This window comes from Euleptes europaea, chromosome 1, assembly GCF_029931775.1.
Source record: "Euleptes europaea isolate rEulEur1 chromosome 1, rEulEur1.hap1, whole genome shotgun sequence".
Taxonomy (NCBI): Eukaryota; Metazoa; Chordata; class Lepidosauria; order Squamata; family Sphaerodactylidae; genus Euleptes; species Euleptes europaea.
In genome coordinates, this window is record NC_079312.1 from 142,750,506 (window position 1) to 142,774,779 (window position 24,274).

The 24,274-nt window shown below is 43.0% G+C and overlaps 1 protein-coding gene across 1 annotated transcript in view; it reads right to left on the bottom strand.

Annotated features, from left to right (window-relative positions):
* Nucleotides 1–23,974, bottom strand: part of AXIN2 (axin 2) — a 42,785-nt gene extending 18,811 nt beyond the window's left edge. The window contains exons 1-3 of the mRNA XM_056862196.1: nt 23,041–23,974; nt 16,424–16,564; nt 2,645–2,747 (exon numbers count right to left, since the gene is read on the bottom strand). Of these exons, the coding sequence (XP_056718174.1) occupies nt 2,645–2,747; nt 16,424–16,564; nt 23,041–23,864 (1,068 nt within the window). The 5' untranslated portion in view covers nt 23,865–23,974. The remainder of the gene's footprint in view (nt 1–2,644; nt 2,748–16,423; nt 16,565–23,040) is intronic.
* Nucleotides 23,975–24,274: the final 300 nt, after the last annotated feature.

Here is a 24,274-nt window from a genome sequence, read left to right on the forward strand (position 1 = left end):
AAATGATGCTACCTGCCCTGAGCCTGGCTTTAGCCAGGGAGGGCGAGCTAGAAATCCCAAAATAAATAAGTAAAAAATAAAAACAAGCCTTTATACCTCCTATCCAAGATCATTTAACAGTAGTTGCTAAGGACAGAACCTGAGACTTTCTGCACAAAAAAGCTTTACAACTGAACTGCAGCCCTGCACCAAGGTAAGAACACAGTATAAATCAATATAAGAACCTCCTTGCTGGATTAGAATTAGAAAGGGTCTCATCCAGTCCAGCGTTCTGATTCCAACAACAGCCAATCAGATGACTTTGGGGAATTCAAAGTATGGCATGAAAGCCATCCTCACCAGACACAGGCAGTATATCCACCTCCACACCATCATGGGGGTACAGAAAATGAAAAAGTATGTGTGTGTGTGTTAGAAATAAGAACTTCAGATTCACTATCAGGAAGAATTTACCAAGAACAAAATTCATCAGAAACATCTTGGTTTCTTAGCTGTTAATTCCTACCAGAGAAAGAAATCACCAGGAGCAGATGGGATATCAATAGAGCTATTCCAAGCCACAGAAACGGAGTCCATCAAAATCTTTTCAAAACTATGCCAACAGATATGGAAAACAAAACAATGGCCCACAGACTGGAAACGATCCATTTACATTCCAATTCCCAAGAAAGGAGACATCAAAGATTGCAGCAACTATCGGACCATCGCATTAATTTCTCATGCAAGTAAAGTGATGCTCAAAATTTTACAGCAAAGGCTGTTACCATATATGGAACGAGAAATGCCTGATGTTCAAGCTGGTTTTAGAAAAGGAAGAGGCACTAGAGATCATATTGCAAATATACGCTGGTTACTGGAGCATACGAGAAAATTTCAGAAGAAAATCAGCTTGTGTTTCATAGATTACAGCAAAGCTTTTGACTGTGTGGATCATGAAAAGCTATGGCTGGTTTTAAAGGAAATGGGTGTGCCACTACATCTGTTCATTTTGATGCGCAACCTGTACTCTGGACAAGAGGCCACAGTTAGAACAGAATATGGAGAAACGGAATGGTTTCCAATTGGCAAAGGTGTCAGACAAGGATGTATTTTATCTCCCTATTTCTTCAATCTATATGCAGAACATATAATTAGGAAAACTGGATTAGATTTAGATGAAGGTGGAGTGAAAATTGGAGGAACATTAATAATTTGAGATATGCTGATGACACTACAATATTGGCAGAAAATAGTGAAGATTTGAAACGACTACTGCTGAAAGTTAAAAGAGAAAGTGTCAAAGCGGGACTACAGCTGAACATCAAGGAAACAAAAGTAATGACTGCAGGAGAATTACACAACTTTAAGGTTGACAATGAGGAAATTGAAATTGTTCAAGACTTTCTATTCCTTGGCTCCACCATCAACCAAAAGGGAGACTGCAGCCAAGAAATCAGAAGGAGATTGAGACTGGGAAGGGCAGCCATGAAGGAGCTAGAAAATATTTTGAAGTGTAAGGATGTGTCACTGGCCACCAAGACTAGATTAATTCATACCATCGTATTCCCTATTACTATGTATGGGTGTGAAAGCTGGACAGTGAAGAAAGCTGATAGGAAGAAAATAGATTCCTTTGCAATGTGGTGTTGGAGGAGAGTGTTACGGATTCCATGGACTGCCAAAAAAACAAATCAGTGGGTTCTAGATTAAATCAAGCCTGAACTGACCCTAGAAGCTAAAATGACTAAACTGAGGCAATCGTATTTTGGTCACGTCATGAGACGACAAGCATCACTTGAGGGCAGGAGGAAAAGAGGAAGACCCAACAAGAGATGGATTGACTCAATAAAGGAAGCCACAGCCTTCAATTTGCAAGATCTGAGCAAGGCTGTCAAAGACAGGACATTTTGGAGGACTTTCATTCATAGGGTCGCGATGAGTCGGAAGTGACTTGACAGCACTTAACACACACACACAATTCCTACCAGAGAGTACGCTTTACAAAGAAGTATTGGTTAGTTGCTGCCATATTGGTTAGTTGCTGACATGATGGATCCCAAGGTATAGTTTGGAGGGCACATGAGGCAGCAATCATATTGAAGGTTGAGGTCTGGTCAGCCCCTGGATGGGAGACCTCCAGGAACCCTCAACATGCATCCTCAAATTCTGCAGCAGATGTAAAGCAGGATATAAATGTGGCAAACAAATGACGCCTGGAATCTTTTTCATCCATATGAGCACATGGAATGGGGGAAGAGGAGGCACTGGTATCTGTTTCCTACTATTCATACTTTCTTTTTGGTATGATAAAGACCACACTTCACACTGTGCCCCAAACAGTTTGAAACAACCAAATTTATCAGGGGTCACTCTAGAAATGTACAGATAATAATCCGTATACCCTGTACCTTGACTGCAATTTCAATAGCTGGATAAGCAGTTCGCATCTCAACAGCAGAATTTAATCCTGGCATCAGAAAAATGTAACTGCCTGACTTATACTGTCCCCAGGAAATTTGTTCTCAGGAGGCCTCCAGTACAGGCAATGACCAGACCCAGATCAATTTAGCAAGGCCACAGCATAATTTACCCTCTGATGGTAGCATCAGGCCCATAGGTTTTTAAAGATTCCCTTCTCACCCCCATGGAAAACTCTTGTACTTACTGGAAAGTGAGGTAGACAAACTTGACCATTGGCCTTGACACTACGATGCATTTCCCTCTGGAGTTGCTTCTTGCTCCCAAGTCTGTAAGGAGGGATGCCATCACTGGAAATCAAAAGCACATAATTTTCAGATTAAACACTCTATGATGGAACAAAACTCTTCTTCAAAACAGATCCAAAGAAATATTACCAGCTCCACCATCTGACCTCACACTACAAGTTGGTATTTATGAAATCAAAAGTTAGCTGCCTACTCAAGAGTCCCTTGCACTTGGTTGTGGAGTGGAAGCAAGAGAAACCAATCATTTTTCACCCAGGGGCTCACATAACTTTGAAGCCAGGCCTGTAATGCAAGCCAAGCCTTCAGATAAGTAATTGTGGTTTCTAGTCAAAGGCACTTCCTTCCTTTTCCATCTTCAACTTCCACTGAAGAAATGTTTGTGAGTAAACACCCTGAGGGATAAGATTAGAACATGCTATGGTTTGTTGGGTTCTGGTATCTGCTGGAGTCTTAGTTGACTATTTCATTTGTGATGGCTTTGTAGGTCAGTAAGTATGGGGAAGAGAAGGCATAATTCAAGTTGGGTGTTCCCATTTCATTTCTGCCACTGTATTAACATCTGCAGACTGGTTCAGCTGGTACATCAAAAAGGGGGGAACAACAACAGAAACTGACTTGGCTAGCCTACTTTTACTGTAATATGGAAAGCAGGATTTGTGGAATTTAGTGGATGGATCTATGAACCCCAGATATGCAACATGAACCAGCCTTATCAACAATAACAGCCGGTGAAATTGCACCTTTTAGAAACCCACCTGAAGACCAAAAAAGACAATTCTCAGGGCAACGACTCACATCACATTTTAGAGCAGCAAGATCACACTGGGAACACCCTCATTGTGTTCAAACAAAACATCAGCTCCCTTTCCAAGGTCAAAACTGGGGGAAAAGAGTACAGCCTATTTGAAGCAAAAACTGGCTGTGCACAGTGCTGACTGGCTACCTCCCCATGTGGTCCGAAGAAACTTTTCTCCCTCTCCCACCCAACCCCCTGTGGCAGTTTAAGTTAAGAGTTTCCTTTATTTAAAAAAGAAGGGACAAATGAACAGATAAAAGTATGAATATATATGCATCATTTTTAAAAAGAAAAAGGGCAGGAGAACGTCAGAAGCATGGCGGGAGGAGGGGGGAAGCAAGACAAACAATAGAGACCATCTTAATTTAGAGATAAGTATGCCCATGATTTCAACCATGATGCAAGGCTCACACTGTGGCTGAGGGATGCACTGCCAAGTGCCTACTTAATAGTATGTGTATCTTTTCGAAATGAGTAAACAAACCAAAAGTCTTGCCTGTAAAAAGAGAAAAGTAGAGGTGGATCCATGTTTTATATGGAAAACACAATTGCTGGGTGCATTGTGGAAAGTGGCGTCAAGTCACAGCTAATTTACAGCAACCTCTTGGGGTTTTCAAAGCAAGAGATGTTCAGAGGTGGTTTGCCATTGCCTGCCTCTATGTCACAACCCTGGCCTTCCTTGGTCGTCTCCCATTCAAATACTAACCAAGGCCACACCTGCTTAATTTCTGAGATCTGATGAGGTCAGGGTAGCCTGGGCCATCCAGTACACTGATGCTTTTTGCAGCAACATCTCTGGATGCATCCATGCCTTTCAATAGCCATCTACATTCACAGAGCTAGGGTCCCCAGTTAGGGTTGCCGGGTCTTAGGGTTCAGGCTTGATGTTCAGGATTTGGGACTCATTCTCAGAGCAACTGATAGAAATCTCACATGGTCCATCTCTTCAACATTCCCATGATTGTTACTATGCACATTAACAGATGTGTGGTAACTGCCTAGGCATGTGTGGAAGAACTACCATTAGTAGTACTTGCCACTGTGACGTCACCAGGCCCAGCACAGCCATTAGGCTTAGGCTTTTAGGAAGCCAGGGACCCAGCAACTCTTTCTACAATGCATCTACTTAATACTGAAAGATGTATATATGCAATCCACACATTATTTACTTCATTTATACTTTACCTTTACCCAACCCTAACCCCAACCCATTGTTTTCCCTATAGCAACCCAAAGTGGCTTACATAGTTCCCCCATCCTTCGTTTTATCCTCACAACAATCCTGCAAGGTAGGTTAAGCTAAGAGTGTATGACTGGACCCAGGGCACCTAGCAGGCTCCCATGGCAGAGTGGGGAATTTAACATAGGGTGTCAGATTACAATCTGAAAAATCTAACAACAACATGAAACTGGCTCTCACAATTACAACAACATGAAACTGGCTCTCACAATTAAAAGAGTGAAACCCTGAGTACAGCTGCCTTAGATCCATATGGAACCAACACTAACCAAAATATTTACAAGAGGTGTAAACACTCTCTTTCCCCTTGTGCAGGCAGTGTAGAGAAGAGCATGAAGTGTCCACCCTTTGTTTCTTCACATCTCCTCAACCACCAATGGAGATAGGAAGCCAGGGATAGAAAGAGGTGATAAAAGCTTCTTCTTCTATAGTTACAATGAATCTATTGTGGATAGAGCCTATTGCTCCAATAGGAAGAGCAGGGAAATTCTATATTGTGAAACCTCTCATTCTAAGGAACTGGAGTCTACAAGAAACTTGATGGCGGTTGGCTACCTTACATCTTCCCACTTCAGTGGCAGTTGGGACCTAAGTGGGCTCCAAGCTTTCTTTCAGCCCACGTTCATTTAAAAAGAGGCTAGCATCTTAGAACACAATTTACTCTGTCTGCTTCTAGGCTATAGTTCCAGAGAATGGTATCTAACAAAGCTAAGAGACAGGGCAATCCCTGGTTCAAATTTCTCAAATCAACTTACCAGGCTGCCAAGCAGTTATTACCTGTCTGCCTGGGCTCCTCCCGCTGAGTTATTGCAAAGAATCAACTGGGCAATATACATGAAGTTATCTGAACCCTCTAAAGCACTGTATACCGTATATACTCGCGTATAAGCCGAGTTTTTCAGGCCAAAAAAAGGGCTGAAAAAGCCGGCCTCGGCTTATACGCGGGTCAATACGGTAGAGGAGGGAGGGAGGAGGGAGGGGGGAACTTACCACCACCGCCGCCATCACCCTGGAGGGGCCTCCTGTGGCCGAGGGAAGGCCGCGCCTCCGCCGCCGCCGGGCGCACCCAGCTCCCCTTGGCCAGGAGCGCCCGCCGCCACAGCCTTCACCTGGCCTGGAGCGGCCTAGGAGCGGCCTGCAGGGCCTCCTGGGCCGCCGGGGGGGGGGGCGCCACTGCCACCTGCCTGCGCACCTGGAAAAGGTAAGCCTGCGGGGGGGGGAGGGGTTATAAGCCAACCCTCGGCTTATATGAGGGTGCCTAATTTTTCCCCATTTCTGGGGAGAAATTAGGCACCTCGGCTTATACGCGGGTCGGCTTATAGACGGGTATATACGGTACATTCTAAATATTATGATGCATCCAAATGCAGTTCAGAAAGTCTTGTCAAAGTGAAAAACAGGGAAAGTACTTGTAACTACATTGCACTAATAATCTCTCCCAGCCTTGAAATCTGCACAGCTGTACCATGCAGAGCAACTCTGGCTCAGCTGTTCCCAGTTCAATGTACTACAAAGAGCAGCACTAAACATATGATTATATAATAGTCAATATTGAATTCTTATATGATTTTTATGGTTGTATTGTACAACATTGCTATTATGATATTCACTAATAAATTACAATAAATACAAAGCTTTTTCTATTACAAACAATGCACCAATAGTTCATGGGATACCACAATAACAGCACCAAAGTCCAGATGTAAAGGACTGTTAAGGCAAAATATGCCTATGCCAAATGTTCAAACAGTCAATAAAGTGCATCGAAGATGCCACTCAACTCCAAGAAGAGAAGAGGTTCCAGTATTCCTTCCATTTCACCCATACAGGCTTCATCAATCAGAAGGAAATCCAGCGTGGTGTAGTGGTTAAGAGCGGTGGTTTGGAGTGATGGTCTCTAATCTGGAGAATTGGGTTTGATTCCCCACTCCTTCACATGAGCAGTGGACGCTAATCTGGTGAACTGGGTTGGTTTCCCCACTCCTCCACATGAAGCCAGCTGGGTTACCTTGGGCTAGTCACAGCTCTCTTAGAGCCAGCCCCACCTACCTCACAGGGTGTCTGTTGTGGGGAAGGGAAGGGGACTGTAAACCGGTTTGATTCTTCCTTAAATGGTAGAGAAAGTCGGCATATCAAAACCAACTCCTTTTCTTCTTGTGTGGCTGTTACACAACACCTATTCAAGACATGAGGAGTGTGCCTCTCTGCTTTAGATGGATGACATGTGGAGTCAATGGCAAGCCCCACTGGATCTTTTCCTGCTAGTCACCTGAGCCTTCTGCTGCAACCACGACGACTTTCTGTATTGGGAAAAGCTAGCAGTGGGGAACTGTTAACCCACTGCAAGATCAAAAAAAAAAAAAAACCCCGCAGAAGAGCTGCACTTGCAGCAATAGGAAGTCATAGCAACAACCCCCCCCCCCCCAAAAAAAACCTACATTCTCTGTGACCTACTTGGGGAATTAGATGTGCTACACATTTCAAGCTGGTGCTATTCCACAAGGGCAGAAATAAAGCTGGAAAGGGTTTTCATACCAGACCAAGAGAGGAATTCTTTGTAACTCCTCTATGAATTCTGTGCTTTACTAAGGACTGATGTATGAGGGCATGGGCCACAGGGCCTCTTATTTATATATGCCCTGCTCACATACACAACCAGCCACATTTAAATGTATTTACCATGTGTGCTTTACTCAGTCATTTATAACATCAGCACTCAATGACCGCACATTTAGGGTTGCCAACCTCCAGGTACTAGCTGGAGATCTCCTGCTATTACAACTGATAGAGATCAGTTCACCTGGAAAAAATGGCCGCTTTGGCCATTGGACTGTATGGCATTGAAGTCCCTCCCCAAACCCCGCCCTCCTCAGGCTCCGCCCCCAAAATCCCCTGCCGGTGGTGAAGAGGGACCTGGCAACCCTACCCACATCAGTGAGCCACTGGTATACTTTTGGATTCCAGAGGGAAAGTGGGGTATAAATATTTTTAAAATAAACCAAATCTAAGCATCGCAATAAAGTATCATCATCATGATCTTTATATCTAATGCTCACCTGTGCCCCCTGCCTGTGGATAGGTAAATCCAGAGATAGGGGGCACACTCACTCCAAACAGATGTTTCTTCAAACTTGGGGTACTGTGTGCAACTTGCATGACTCACCCAGGCCCAACTGCTTGCTACTGTTCAACAGCAGCCACCCCACAAAACCCAGTGTGGTGTAGTGGTTAGAGTCTCAGACTAGAATCTGGGAGGCCCAGTTTCAAATCACTATGCTGGAGAATCTCAGTAACTTTGACTTTGAGTCAGTCACACACAATCAGTCTAGCCTACCTCACAGGGCTGTTGTAAGGATAAAATGGTGAACAGAATTATGTAAGCTGCTTTGGGTCCCAGTTGTGGAGAAAGATGGGATATAAATGATGTAAATAAATAAATATAGCTGAAGATGGGGGGGAATAACAGGTAGGTTGGTGGGTGGGTGTGAAGGAGAGAATGAAGTAGAGAAAGGTGAGGATAAGGGAGTTGCTAGGATGGAAAAAGGAAATAGTGATACAGGGGGAAATGAGGTGCCCCTCACAAGTCCTTAAAGGTTCCCTGTTGTACAACTGGGCCTAGCCTGGCAACCAGCATAGTGTAACTAGGCCATAGTTTACCTGGGGAGAGGCTGCCAGGGACTAGTAGGTAAGGAGAAAAGATGGGGGAAGATGAAGAGATAGGTGGGCTGGTGGGAGGAAAGGAGAGAGGAAGCAGGAAAGGGGGATGGGGCTAGGGGGGTTTCAAGAAAGAGAAAGGAAACAGTGGGGGGAAGGGGGAAATGAGATTACACACACACACAAGTCCTTGTGGGTGCACAACTTGATTTTACTGAATTAGGGAAAATGTTATTCAATTATTATACAGATTACAACATTTTGGATTAAAGTTTCCCCCCAAAAGAATGGCACCAGCTTGAAACCACATAGGGAAACTGTTCTTCTAATCAATAGCTGGCTGGAGTTGTGGCTTTTGCCCCCCTCCCCACTACAGTCTATTGGACAATACCATAACAGAAGCCTTTCTAGGTTAAGGATGTAACTCACTCCTTCAGTCTTACAGTGCTTGGTACCAGCTGGTCACTGTCACTTCTAGATAACCTGACTAGATACTCTAGTACACACACACATTTTCCAACGTGGAATCTGATATTTGCATACATTTAATTTATTTTTACACCCCATGCCAGGAGAGACAGGACCATTTCCCATGGATAAAACAATTGTTCCCAATAGATTTGTAAATATGAGTGATTCTCCAACTGGGAACTCAAGGTTTTCCAAGCAGCATGAGAGCGTGAGTGCTCTGGGCTACATCCAAGCTGCACAATCCATCCAAATCACCAGTTGTGGGTTTGCTGGGTTACAAGGTCAAGGGAAAAGGCAACCACCCCCGAGGCATTGCTCACTCACCCTTTCTAACACGGACTTGAGGTTTGTTCACTGACTTATTGAGGGCTGTGGGGTTTTTAAATGTGGCACTGCACTCCGAACTCTCAGAATCCTATCTAGAATGTCACTTAGACAAAAACAGACAAATATTTGAACTGGCTATATATTATCTTCTCTAAGCTACCGTGTAGCTCCACTCAGACATTGTTAGAAGTTGCAATTAGAATGAGAATCGGCATGAACACAACTTGTTGTAGCACTCACTTGTTTTCCCACCTCCGTCCCCACATGGGCCTTGATTAAAAACTTATTAATTTAATCAAGCTACAATTTTTCATGACATCTGAATGGAAAGGACTCAGCAAATTGGAATTTACTCTCCCCAAACTACTATTCTACCATTGGGATTAAATCAAGCTTCAGAATCCCACTTTGTGGGAGAAAACAATCTCAAAGCAGGGCCACAGCTCATTGGTAGAGCATCACCTTTGCCCACAGAAGGTCCTAGGTACAATCTCCAGCTAAAGGGCTTAGATAGATGATGTCAAAGACCTCTCAGCAAGACCCTACAGAGCCGCTGCCAGGCAGTGTAGACAAGACTGACCTTGATAGATTGATGGTCTGACTTGGCAAAAGGCAATGTCACCTGTGCCATTGGCAGAGAATCTTGCATTCAGATTTTGAAGCAAATTTGATCTTGACCAAGCCAGAACTTTTCAATCAAGCTTTATGCAAGAAGTGAAGCTTGAGGCGGGAAGACTGAGGAGCAATCCAGGCAAGGTGCACATATGTGAGAAACAATGGAGAAAGGAGTGCAGAAAAGTTTAGGATAAAAGAAAGAATTGAGTGAGGCAGGAAATTAGGGCAGTAGTGGATAGAAAAAAGTAGGTTTCCTAAAATAGAGCTTAAAGAGCAGTGGAGAGCAGCAGAAAGCTGCAGAAAGCTGCTTTCCTCTTTGCAAGGCAGGAAATGAACTGAAGAGGAGGGGGTGATTCCTTCAGAGGAGATAGGAAGTGAAGATCTTGTTCCTGCCTCACTGAGCAAGCAATAGGAATCACCCATTCTGAAGATGCCCTCCTCCTCAGAGTGAGAAAAGAAATGCCTGCTTCCTCTTGAGACACCCAAGCCAAAAGCTAAGGATCTTTCCAATGCATGATAAAATTTTGTTCACTGTTCTTACTTTATAATCTTGGCTGGCGTTTGTGGTAACGAGGGTAATATTTTAAGCATCTTTTGTATTTGTGTGATTTCACCTGCCTCAGCCTTCAAGAGCTGGATGAAGAAGAGTTGGTTTTTATATGCTGACTTTCTCTACCACTTAAGGGAGACTCAAACCAGCTTACAATCACCTTCCTCTCCCCACAACAGACACCCTGTGAGGTAGGTAAGGCTGAGAGAGCTCTAACAGAACTGTAACTTGCCCAAGGTCACCCAGCAGGCTTCGTGTGGAGGAGTGGGAAAACAAACCCAGTTCACCAGATTAGCCTCCACCGCTCATGTGGAAGAGTGGAGAATCGAACCCAATTCTCCAGATCAGACTCCACCACTCCAAACCACCGCTCTTAACCACTACACCACGATGGCTCAAGGTATCAGGACATGAGCAAGTCTGAATAGGGAGGACATTCTTATCTCATGGCTCTGTGGGACGTCATCCCATTCAGGTTTCAAAGCTTGAGACTGCAAGGTTCTATCACAGCGAAGAGCAGCAACAAATTCTGCATCATTGCCTCTTTCCTGCTGCTCTGAAAAGTCCACTAGAAAACCCCGTTTCTGATTTCTTCTGATTCTGTAGCCACAAGCAAGCTATTGAGATTATGGGAAAGGCCCCTTCAACTCATTTTGGGCTTCCTTCTAATTTCCTCTAGGCATCAGGGACTAGTAGAACTAGAGACGCTCTACTGGAAGGCATAGAACTGCACTCAAAATTCCCTTTGAGGAAATCTTTGCTTACACTTAAGAATTTGACTGATCAGGATTCCTTCCTAATCCCAATTTGGCCACAGACCAAGGATTCCTTTCGCCCATCCTTGCGAAGTATGGCTTGTTGCTCTCGCGCAACCATTTGTTCAGCAGATATGATACCTGCCATTCTTTGCTTGTGATACATTTGAATACTAATGGGGGAGTCTTCAAATTCCCAGTGACCACCATAGGAATGCAAGAGATACATTTTAAAAAATCTGTAACTGAACTGTAATTACTTGGGGGGGGGGGGTATCAAGGGTGCCTCTTTGCAGGCACGAGCATCTTAGTGGCTTTGGATTCTGGAAGAAAGAGCAGCACAGATCCATTAACTGTCTCACATCTGGTAAGCATACTGAGACAAAGGAAAATATTCTGTTTTACCAATTGCTTCCTGTTGAAATTAAATTACATATGCCATGGACAAACACTGCCCACTGTGTAAAAATGCATATGCAGAGCCAGTGTATATATGACACTTCAAGGCAGAGACAAAAAAGCAAGTCTTGGCCTGTAAAGCTTGAGAAGGAGAAAGAGATAGGAGACAAAAACGTAATACAAGACTGATGCAAGCAGATTTGCAGAAAGGTACTGGGTGTTGTTGGTTTTTTAAGATATGGATGGGCATGGTAGCAAGAAAGGTATGGGTTAAGTCAGGGGTAGGGAACCTTTTTTCCGTGACGGGCCATTTGGATATTTATAACATCATTCGCGGGCAATACAAAATTATCAACTTAAAAATTAGCCAAGCAATTCTCCATGGCCCGGGTGGGAAAGGATTAACACAGTTTCTTGGGTGGTCCTAACAGCTCCATAGCTAACGGCTCTTCTACAAGGGGGAAAAAAGGTTCCTTTTCTCAGCAAAACAAACTCACACCTGCCTTGAATAGAGGCTATTCCTGTCCGCAGGAGGGTGCGGATCACCAGTCTTAAGTGATGAATGGTAGGGGCCATAAAGAGGACCCATACTTCATCGGTACTGTGCACAGTTGCATGTATGAGGGTCTCAAATCTTTGGCAGGTCCAGTTAGAGGTTCTCAAGCCATGAAGCTAGGAAAAGCTTTTTAAGTGAGGCCATGGAGAGCTGCCGGTTCAGGTGGGCAGTGAAAGGTTAGACCAGCCAATGAGCTAAGGCATCTTCAATGTGAGCGGAGACCTGGCAGGAGGCCAATTAGCAATGGAAGGGCAAGGAAGTTTAATGTTCTTCCTTCTACTGGAGGCTTTCAAATTATTTTTTCAGATACATGTGAGAGTTGTCAAAAACAGAAGGGGGGGAGAACAAATGAGGTCCTGATCCATAATAATTGGCTATTTGCTTACTTTGCTTTATTTTGTCTCCTTTGGCAAGTGTTTTGCTTGTGACAAAAAGCAGCACAAGAAAGAACTCTAATGGAACCTTGGTAATGTCAATTCAAGGCAAGTCCACTCTACATGGCAGCTCAGCTTCTACAAATCCATGCCATGTCGCTCTCCTATTCATCGAGCCCACCAATCATCCTAAATGTTTTGAATACTCCCTACCCTAGTAATTTGGATAAAAGAGGGTATCCTTTTCATTGGCTCACTTAAACAGCAGCTATCTTGGAAGAAGATGTTAATTAAAATTAAATAGAAAGACTGTAAATCTCATTTCAATAGGCAAGTGGCATTACTTAACTACCCTGAGAAACCAAACGAAGCCTTCTAATGAGGGATCTGTGAGCGCTTTCCAAATTCTGGGCACAGAATATTTAAAAATAAGGGAACTTTGGGAGGAAAAGAAGGACTCAGCACACTAATGAAGGCAAGATATGCAGCTGGGGTTAGATTTTTAAAATGATAAGGAGATAACTGAGCAGGTCAACTCAGAAGTAAGACCCAATTTATTCCATAGGCCCCACATCCAGGAAAGTGGATTGCAGCCTAAGTATGTTGCAGGGGATAGAATATTGGACTTTTATTTCTGGTTGGAACGCTAGATTAACAAGGGGCCTTGGCTAAAGTTTTGGCTCCTTCAATTTTCCATTTGAAAAACAGAAGCAAATGTGAACTTACCTCATAAAAAAATTAAGAGCGGAGAGGGAAGAAATAACAACACACTCTGCATCTTTAATTAGACTGGGGGAGTAGTGGCTGAAGGCCTGATGAGATCCTGGGTTCAGATTCCCATTCAACTGTAAAGTTGAGTTTGTGGCCCTGGATTAATCTTCTCTTTCCCCTACACAAATCACAGATTTGTGGTGAGGTTAAACTACTATTGCCCTTGGAAAATGGGTGGGACACAAAACTGACACAGAATATAAAAGAATATCAGAAAACAAACACTGGCAGGATGCCACTGAATGCACCCAGAGGACCACTGAAAAAATTAAAAGCCAATTATTCACAACAGATGCACAATTTATGACACAGGTATAGTCTTAACCTCTATTGCAATTTAGGACCATTTTTAAAAGACAGTCTCAATGCAATCCCTTCTTTTCTCCAGCAAAATCAGTTTTGTGCTAAATTCCATGGTATGGTATATGTGTGAGAGATTTAAATCCAGCTCTGGCCTGAAAGAAGGAAGATTGCACAGTTTTAAGCACTGAGTAGCATGGTTTAATTATAAACAATTTCGCTAACCAGTTTGGTGCTAAGCCAATCTGTTTCTGGGGAAACACTAGTTTTGAAGTCTTCCTTCCAGTCAGCTGCCATTTAAGCTGAGCCAATTATCTTAGCCTTTTGACTTAGACGTGCCTGACCTAACCTGAATGTAGTTTCAGTGCTTCTTTTGAAATATCAGACTTCAGCACATATGCATTCACTCCCATCTTCATTTGGCAATGGCTCTGAAAATGAGCCTCTGATCTTGCCAACATCAAAAGCCTGGTTTGTAAGATAAGGTAATATTTGAAGTTCGCTCAGCAGTATTCCCCTGTGTCCAAAGTAAATCCATAAATAAGATATAACCAAATAATAAAATAATTGGTCTCTCTCTCCTTCCCTTCAGTCAAGAAATGGAAATGTGAACTTGCCCAATGCTTTTGTGGCCATCGCCAAAAATGAGAGAGCTGACCAAAAAAAAAATCCTTGGCATTAAATTTAAAATTCAGAAAAATAACCATGCATTCCTTTTCTGGGCATATGACAACGAACAATCCAAGACACACTTGGTTTTGATGTACATTTGAGACAGATAGACTCTGCCCTTCCCATTCTAGACTTTCAGAGCTAAACATTTTACCAGAGCTGCACAATTTACACTCGCACACTGCGGGAAAGGACTACAACACCAATGGCTCCTGCATCAAAGGTAGCACCAGCTGATTCCACTCTTCTTCCCATCCACAGGACTTGCACAAAAACAATGTCTTTTTCTTAAGTTTCCATTCCAAGCACCCATAGCAGAGAAGGAAATTCAAAACACAAAAACAACATTGACACATATGCTGGTGTCATTGCAATGGACAACAGCTGTTGAAATATATCAGCATACTCTGGTTTAAAAGTGTGCGGTATTTAGCTATATAACTCCAAAAGGAGGGGGTATCTCCCTCTCCCTCTCTCACACATGCACGCACTCCTGCTCCTAGTCTTTAAATTTGCTTCCTTCTAGACTGCTGGGAAATCCAAACATTTCAAAGGCTTCAAAAGGAGGGAAGATGGGGAGTTCAGGACTGTTGTATGGATTGTTTTTGTGAGCTGCCCTGAGCCCGGCCATGGCCGGGGAGTGAGGGTGGGGTATAAAACCAAAGAAATAAAATAAATAAAATCCATTTACAGGGAAATGGTTAAATTTCTGAGTTTTCCTAGAGTTGTTCTCTGAAGCCACAACACTATTGCAGTCTTATTGAAATCCATGTCACTCTTCCCATCCAGCCCTCCCCATATCTTGAAGCTCCCAGCAGTTTAATCAGGCAAGCTTCCCCCTGCTCCTCACAGCCTGTACCAGCTATTGTTATGGCAGGAAAAAACAGCCAAGCTCCTTTCATGCATGGCTTTATGGGGAGCTCCTATTCACTTGTTCAAGTAAATTTCAAAGCGGCCTGCTATCCTCTTATCCCCTCTAAGCTCCCCTAGACTAACAATAGGCTGAAAGCGATTCAGTTAAGCCTTTCATCCACCATGCACTTTATTTTTCACTCAGTGCTCTCATCTATATAAGGCCCTACAATTGGCATTGCTGTGAAGAGAGGGTATAATCCCAGCCTTGCAAGTCCCAAGTGACCCAACATTGGTCCAGAAATGACTAACCCAATGAATGCTCTGTTGACACATGATCACATACAAACTACAGCTAGCAAGGAGAAATAAAACAGTGATGCAGCTCTTTTATTTAAGGTCAATATTGTTCAATAAGAAGGCATGGAGAGGGGGGCAGGTGGAATTTGCTTTTCCATAATGTCAACTCAAAAAATCCACAAAAAGGGGAGGGGGATAGTTGAAAGTTTGCATCCAGGTTTTATTATTCAGTTATTTCTGTTCAAGCTGCTAGGCCCTCACCTCTAAACGTTGTGTAGCAATAAGGAATATGTATTTTCAAAATAAAATTTAGTACACTGAAAGATAGAACTAAAAGTAGAACTAAATGTGGGGAAGGTCCTAAATTATATGAACTAAGCATCTTTCCCCCCAAAAAAATGCTGTCAAAGGGGGAGGCTCTCTCCCAAAGTACTTCATTCCCAAATAGCCTCAATTTTCTGTCACCAAAGAAGGTGGAAGCACAACTGGACAAAAATACAGTAAGTGGGGAAGGGGGGGGGGAGAAGGGGAAAATGTCAGTGGTGCAGGTACCATTAGCCAGAGGTTGCACAGAAATCTGTTTATGGCTAAGAATTATTCATTCCTGTATACTCAAAGGGTCAGGATTGTTTTAAAAGATCATTCTGCCCCACTATTCTTCTTCCAGAGATCCATCACATATTTGTAATCCTATTCTACAGAGTCCTCCTTGTAAAAGAAAGCTAGCTAACTGTGGCTTGAGGAAGCTGCTGGTCCTTCAGGTCAGCAGTATTGGTAAGTTTACCAGTAACCCCAGAAAGCACTTCCTGGAGGAGGCAATCTCTTTTTTTTAATGACTGTTAATGAGATAATGCACCTAATCTCAAAAACAAAGGTTAGGGCAAGACTGAGATTGTGGATACAGTCCACGGGTTACAGGCTAGATTTCTAGTCTTACTGGGAGAACAGGATTGTTTACAGGAATTCCCATTCGACTCTCAAGTTAAGTCATGGAAATGGGGGAAGCTGAACCTACCATTAAACCAGAAGTAACCAAGTGTTAAACTATATGTACATATATACAAATTCATCTAAGGGAATACTTACACACTGCTGTCTGTCATTGACATGGAATCATCAGTCAAAGCATCACTAGATATTTCACTATCGTTTGCACTAGTAGTTGGAGCAAAGACATAGCCAGAGTTCATATGGTAAGGGTTAACAGGATCATTCCTCTTGAAAGACCTATGGACATAGAAAAATTGGGAACCCAGTTATTCTCCGAACTCAGGAAACAGATACAATTGAAAGACCAAATATTAATGAGAAAGTACACACAAGACAACTCAAATGAGTAACATTCCCAACTTTTAGAGGTTTGCCCTATTAATTACAATGGAATTCTCTTGGAGACAGATGTGCCCAAGATCACGTTTTCCGTGCACTGCTTGTTCCAAATAATGTCATAAGCGGTTCTACCTCTACAATTCCATGTTACTACCTTAAAGTCACCAATCACTGCACAGTTTAGGACTGATTTGAAATATTCCTTTCTCCCTCTAGTACTGAGTTCCCACACAGAAAGCAAGCTTGAGAGCAGATCCAGCATGCAGAGGCACCAGAGATCCTGCGTGCACATCCACAACCAGGGATCAAAATAAGCCTTTAAAAGGTTAAGGCTTTGGCACAAGCTTACCCTCCATGTGGGTCTCAAAGATTACAAAGTTGTCATGCAATCCAACTCCAGTATCAACATCTTGAAAGTTTTTAGTGCTCATATGGGGACTTACTGAGAACATTTGCCGTTTTAACCAAAACAAGTCAACTGTTTTGACAGACTGGAACGTTTTTAGGAGAACTTCATTTAGGATATAAATGTAATTGATGCCTTGCATCTCAGATCACATCCAAACTGCTGCTATATGGTAAAGTAGTATATACCTGAAACATACAATGACAGGTTTACGTGTTCAGTTCTCAAAGAAACTCCCTAGATTCCCTCACCACCTTGCTCCATTACTTAACTTCTCCAATTAAATTAGTGTCTTCCCCATTCAACCCAAGGCCCTGCTTCCAATTTAAGCCTTCATATGTGCATATGCTTCTGTTCTTCTACAGGGAAATGAAAAAAGCCAAGCCAGTTCACAAATGAGCTGTGAATGCCCCAGATTCAAATTTAAGCCATGCATGCAACCAGAGGCCTTAGGAGCAAACCATTCTCTATCAGCCTCCAATTTGTGCTATGGGGAAAACTGCACAGACCGACCTTACAGGTCTCTTGCAAGAACTAGGGTTAACCTAACGTCACCTTTAAGTGATTAGGAGAAGTTCTAAGTATTAAGAGCTCATCATATTTTAGCATTATTTTCAGGTCTGAAGAAATTCTAAGCATGCCCTGACCTAGATGGCCCAGGCTAGCCCGATCTCGTCCGATCTCAGAAGTTAAACAAGATTGACTAGGGTTAGTAATTGAGTGGGAGACCATCAAGGAGGTCAAGGGTTGCTACAGAGTGGTAGACAATGGCAAACCACCTGTTAATCTCTTGCCTTGAAAACCCTATGAGTCTGCTGCGACTTGAAGGCACTTGCCACCACCAAGCAGGTCAAAGTGACAGAAGTGTTGACTGCCTTGGAGAGTCTGCCACATTTCAAAGTTGGTTGACAGGCATTATGTTAAAGGATATCACAAAACAAACAAAAGTGTAACTCAATATGTCCACTGGTGCCAACAGGATAAATCTTTTCTGGACCAATTCAGAAGTTGTGCCTCCCAAAAGCATGCTTTCAAGTACACTACTTTCAACTTTGTATTTCTACTAAGTTGAGCAAGCAAAGAATGACCCTTCTCTGGTTATGTGGCTCCAATATGGCAGCACAAATCAGGGGAAGAAACAAGGGTGGAACTCTGTAGTCTCTATAATGTAACTACACTCCAGGCCCAAGACAGGGTTCAGGATTCAATACACAAATGACTGCAGGTCTGTGATAACAGCCTGCTGCTGAAAATATTAAAGGCTCTCATTTTCACACAGCATCATCTTTCAATACACAAACACAACATGCACAGAACACAAGAGAAGGCAGCCAAATGTTCCTCATTTTACACAACTCTTCTCCTTGTCCCAGATGCCCACCCTGTGGAACATCAAACACAAACACAAACACCCCTCACTTCCACAGGACACACACAGCAAAGCCAGGCCACACCCCTCATTTTAAACAAATGTGGAATTGGCAACCCTGACCAACCAAGGCTGTGAAGTTCAATTCTAACAGAGACTGTGACTTAAAATTAAAGAGTCCCTTGCAAGCAACTTGGGAGGCACGAGGAGAGGGCAAGGTGGCACCATCTTTTACCAAGTTTTTGTTTGTTTGTTTAAGGACAGACTATTAAAGAGAGGCTAAAAAATCCAGCGCCACTTGGAGGAGGGTAAAGCTTGATTTAAGTGAGCAGTTTGGCTGCCTTTGTGATAAGCAGCCCTTCCCCTTCCACCAGTATTCTCGTCTCTTTGTCTGTTTGCCCTGGTTACCCACTTTCGACCTCTTCAGTAGTCTTTACTCAGCTTTCTCTCAAACAACAAGTCCTCCCACCCTCTCCCTACTCCCCTGCTGTGTCGCATTCCTCTGTTTCATGGGCAAGGGGGAAAACATGAGTCCTTGCGAAGGCTTAAGCAAAGAAAGGGGTTGGGGGGGAGTGAGAAATGGGAAGGAGAGACACACAGACAGCCCCCTCTTCAAGTTGAGACTGCAAACAGCATGACTGAAGTTCTAGGCCTCCATCTCAAACTGACCTTTGCAGGAGGCCACGCTGCAAAAGAATTAGGTATTTAAGCACAGCTGGGATCACATTCTTTTCCAAAGCACACAAAGATATTGCAGGAAGATCAAGACATCTGAAAGATGGGGGGGGGGGAGAAAACTGAAGACAGCAAAGAATAAGGGAAGAAAGAACTCAGATCTAAAAGATAGATCAGCCCCACATGTTTCCAATTGAAAGCATAGTTACACTACCAGGAAAGAAGGGGGATCCAAATTTTGTGCCTAAGGTAGAGATTCTGACCCTCCTGATGGGGGCATGCACATTTGTAAAGTCCCAATGACATTCTTTAGGCCACTGTTAGAGTTTGGAGTGTGGGAGCAGGGAAGACCGAAGTCTTTACTTTTTATGACTCTCCTTGAAACCGTTTCATGTCCTGCTTTAACAAAACCCAGGCCCATTAGACTTATTGTCGTAAAGTATCTGGTTTCAAGATGCTCGCCATCCGTACAGAACCAGCCCTGCTCATTAAGTGGCTCCAACAAGCCTTCCTTTTAAAGTGCATGCAAAGCCTTTATCATACTAAGGCTGCAATAACTGCTTTGTTGTGCTTACACTGCATCCCTATGGGAGTGTAAGGGGAAGTCCTTCAGTAGCTGTTGGAGAGGCCATTTGGAGGCTTCATCTCCTCAGATTTGTTTGAAGTAAGACTTTGTTCAGCCCAAGTTCAATACATTTAGACTAGAGCAAACCTCAAAACAAGTCCACACAAAAACTCAAACCCATGATGTTACAGAGAAAAATAACATTTTCAGAACTTGGACCAAGTGGGTGGAGATAAATATTTGCCTATATTTCTGGCATTGAATAGGGAGGGGAAAATATCTGTTTTTCAACTTTTTCCTACAGCCATTCTCACAAGAGAACAAGCAGACCTTGATAACCAGAGACATGGAGTCTACATGGAGATTGTCCAATAGCCAACTGAGTCTTGCTTCACTGGCTAAGGGGTGCGTGTGTGAAACAAGTTGGTCACAAAACTACCAGAAACCATCTATTTCAGGAAAAGTCCAGACATTCATTCATTGGTTAAGGAACCTACAGCTGAACTTTTACTGACTAACTTAACACACGCCTTTGGGTCAAAAGCATTGATGAATGTTTTATACTGACAATATTTAGAAGCAAAGAGGTGGCTTGCCTCCCACTCCTCTTCAAAGAGGCTGGAAGGTTCTTTCTCCTTCAATTCTGTCCACCACAACTGCATCAAAACTGAAGGGAACTTGATTTCAACAACTTTACACAAAATCAGCTCCAAAGGAGAACACTTGGAGCTAGTAGAGGGCCATCTGCTAGCCAGAGCTTATTTAGAGGTCCACCTTATTGGCCATTACGTTATAAGACTGCACCAAAAGAGGACACTTTTGCACGCATAAACTAGTATGTGATCAATTCAGAATCTAATGTCAATTCCTCTTCAGGTACCTCAAAACAATTCAAAAGTCAAATAAACAGCTTCAGTCCACAGAAATAATTAATGTATGGCTTTAAAAAATAATCCTGACAGAGAAGGACAGTTATCTAACCCAAGGGTGAAATCTTTGTCTTGTCTCAGGAGCCCTAAAAAGTGAACATTTTAAACATATTACACACATATAAAGGAATATCAGGGTCGCTACAGAGAATAGGCAATGGCAAGCACCTTCTGAATGTCCCTTGTCCTACATGGTTGCCACAATTCAGCTGTGACAGGACAGCAAAAAAAATCCAACAACAGTCCTCTGTGAAGTTGACATGATAGGCAAACCTCTGTCTTAGTACTTGTACATTCAAATGGGGATGGGAACACTAGCTAAGTGGGAAGGCATTTGGTATGTCATCGCCTAATATCAGCAGCAAGTAGACTGAGCAGTTCAATGTTAATTCCACCCACAGACTGAAAAACTACTGAAGGGGAAGGAAAAGCAAAGCTGATGTCTTCTAGCCTGGGAAAAGGGCTTCTCAGCTAATGCCTTTGGGCAACATAAACATGAGATCTTGGTCCACAAGTTAGTACTACTACTAATGTATATAGCAGTTCTAATTGGCAAAGGCGTTAACAGTTGTTACTCTGAGTGCATACCTACTGCCCCCTTGGGAGATATTATTCCCATTTTCTAGCTGAGGGACTGAGACTGAGATGTACTGAATTGGCCCAAGACTACACAATAAGGCCAGGGCACAGGCAGGATTGCAATGCATATTAAAATTAAACTCATTTTGCTAAGAAATACAGGACACATGGAGAGGATCAAAGCAAAAGCAACTCTTTGGAAAATAGTGTGAGGTACACAGTTAATATTGCTGATCAAAAGTTGTGTGCTGGGAGGATGTCTGCAGGTTCAAGTGAAGCTTCAATCACTGAATGAGTATATTTTCTTCAGTTACACTTTAGAAACAGCAAAGTGGGCAAAACACTGAAACCCATGATTTCAGGCAGTGAGTTGTATTAAATTTAGAAGTTCCACTTCCACCTCCTGCATTCTCATGGGGAGGGGGGAATAGGCTGGGAAGGAAACAGTGTTTAAATCCTGCACAACAGTGGAATACAGCTGTCAGACATGCAGCTGGTATAGGTCACAACACTTGAGGCCTATTGCAAAAAAGTACCTGTTAGGGCTACAAATATAGAAACTTGCCTTTGCTTAAGTATTAAGATGATAGAAGATGCTCTACTGAGTATCTCCCACCACAGAGATGAAACCAACAGGTAACACATGGTATCATTTGCACAGATAACACCAAGAAGTCCCTTAAAGATGTCTGGAGCCCTTCCAGATTTGCACTGGTGTGAGTGAGAGCCAAATCAAAACCAGCTGTTTCCCCAGGTCCACCACTGGAAGAGACCAAAAGCACTGCATCTTCTCTGAAGGGCATACAAGAAACACACCAGATGCAATACAAGAACCCTCCTCTTAAAGGCGGGCCATTATTGAAACAAGCTGAAAACAGCAGAGATGCCTGAAGCACTCTGATGTCCATGAATCACAGAAACACTCACAGAAATTCCTGTAAACCAGATGTCAGACACATTCTGGATTAAGAAACTCCCAAAGCAATACAGAATACACACAACAGAGAGGGACAGCAGGTCCTTTATGAAGGTGAAATGGAGGGGAGAAAAAAGAAAAAGATGTCAAATGTTTATGCCACGATTGTGAATATGATATTGGCATTGTTTGAAGGACCTTTCTTGCTCACTTTTGTCCGTCAGTATAAGAACAGAACTTGCAAGCGTCCAAGCACATTTGTGCACAGAACCACCTTCTCATAGAGTTTGAATCTGGAACACACATGTTTATTTTATTAAATTTATATCCCACCCTCCCCAGCAAAGCTGAGCTCAGTATATACAGGCCAACTGCCCCTGCCACTACCCTATCCCTGCAACTTAAAGGCAGTTACAGAGGATTCCCTAACAAAATGTGCATACCATACATAGTGTTTCCTTAAGACACACAGGTTACCCCAGCATGGGTTCTCCTGCTCCCTCATCACATAATTGTTTCCCATTTTCTACATGTAATTCACATTATTTCAACACTGACTGAGGATGAAGTTGGCAAACAAGTATTTCATTACTCATTCACATGCCTAGATGGTGCTCTTCCCAGTCCTTCTTAATGTGGTTTAAAATGGTAACAATTAATGCATGTCTCAAAGAACAAGAGTCACTTTGAAGTTCTTTTTTGATGTCTACAAGAGCTTTAAGAACTGGTGGGTCTTAAAAACCACAATGTACTGCCTTCTTTAATAGGAGGGAAAACAGCCTTTCCTCCAAACCAGAGATAAAACACCAAAGGTTTTTTTTTAAGGTTTTAAGAAGTTTCTTTGCCAGATCTACTCCCAATGTGCACAGATATCTACTCTGTAAGCCTCAGGAGTGACCAAACCCAAAAAGCCATTGCAAAGCTAGGTACCTTACCTGAACCCATTCTCCACAGTTTCTGTAGCTCGGATGCTTGCTGTAGCCCTCAGCGTCTTACTGGACAGTCCAAGTACAGATGGTAAAAGTTTGTCTTTAAAATCTGCATAACTCCATTCCTCTTCTTCATTCAATGTAGGGAGATAGCCACAGTCCACTTTTAAGCTCCCCAGTCCATTGCTGTTAATATAAGCAGGATTTTCTCCCCCACTCCTTACATATTCGAGGTATACATCAGATGTTAGGAACATCTGGTAAGCATTTTCCTCCATCACAATCTGAATCTCAGTCTGCGCCTGATCAAACATTGTAGAATCTATCTGCTGCTTCTTGATAGTATCCCTTATGTAGGTCTTCGTGGCAGGCTTGAGTTGTTTGGAGACAATGCTGTTGTTCTCAATGTACCTTTTGTATATAGCTTTGGCTACTCTTAAAGTTTTGGTATCATTAAGGTCCATCTGCCTGAAGCCATTGCAGGCAAACCAGAAGTCTAAAGTATCCACACATTTCTCTCTTTCCAGGAAGGTCCGAAAGAGGTAAGCACCATCTTGATCTCCCAGTAAGGAATGCAAGGACTTGGTCCATCGTGCAAGAGGGGAGTCTGGAGATGCACTGCCTTCTGGCTCCCCAAGACCATCCTCATTCCTCCTTGGCGTGGAAGTAACTGACATGGCCTTGAAGGTTTGTTTTTTCAGAACAAACAAGTTGGCAGGCAGGTGACATGGTGTCTCTCCTTCTTCCCCTGGTACAGGGGGGCGGGGGGCATCCTCTCTGAAGCTGCTGGTGGGGTCTGGAAGGTGAGTCAGTAATGCTGCACTGCTCATGGTTCCTGGAGTTCCTTCTGGTAGGGCCTTTTCTTTTCAAGTTCCACAGTAATCTGCGTGCCTCTCGCTTTTCTTTCTCAAGTCAGCAGGGGATCCTCTGAGTCTTCTCTCTTGGAAAAAAAAAGGGGGGGAGTATTGATCTAATCAAAACCAGATCCACCCAACTTCAAAGACAAAAAGTAAACAGGCTTTTCAACTCTTCACATTAAAATAAAGAGGCAACCTCAGCTATCTGCAGCGCTAATCACAAGTATCAGATATGTGTTTCAAAGAGAAAGAGTGAACTCTGGGCACACTTTTAACTTTGGTGTGGAGAGAGCAAAGGGGGAGGAGTTGGAAACAAAAAACGGTGAACTCTTAATTATTGCACTGCTTATAAAATCAAAACATGCAAAGGGAAAAATCCCTCT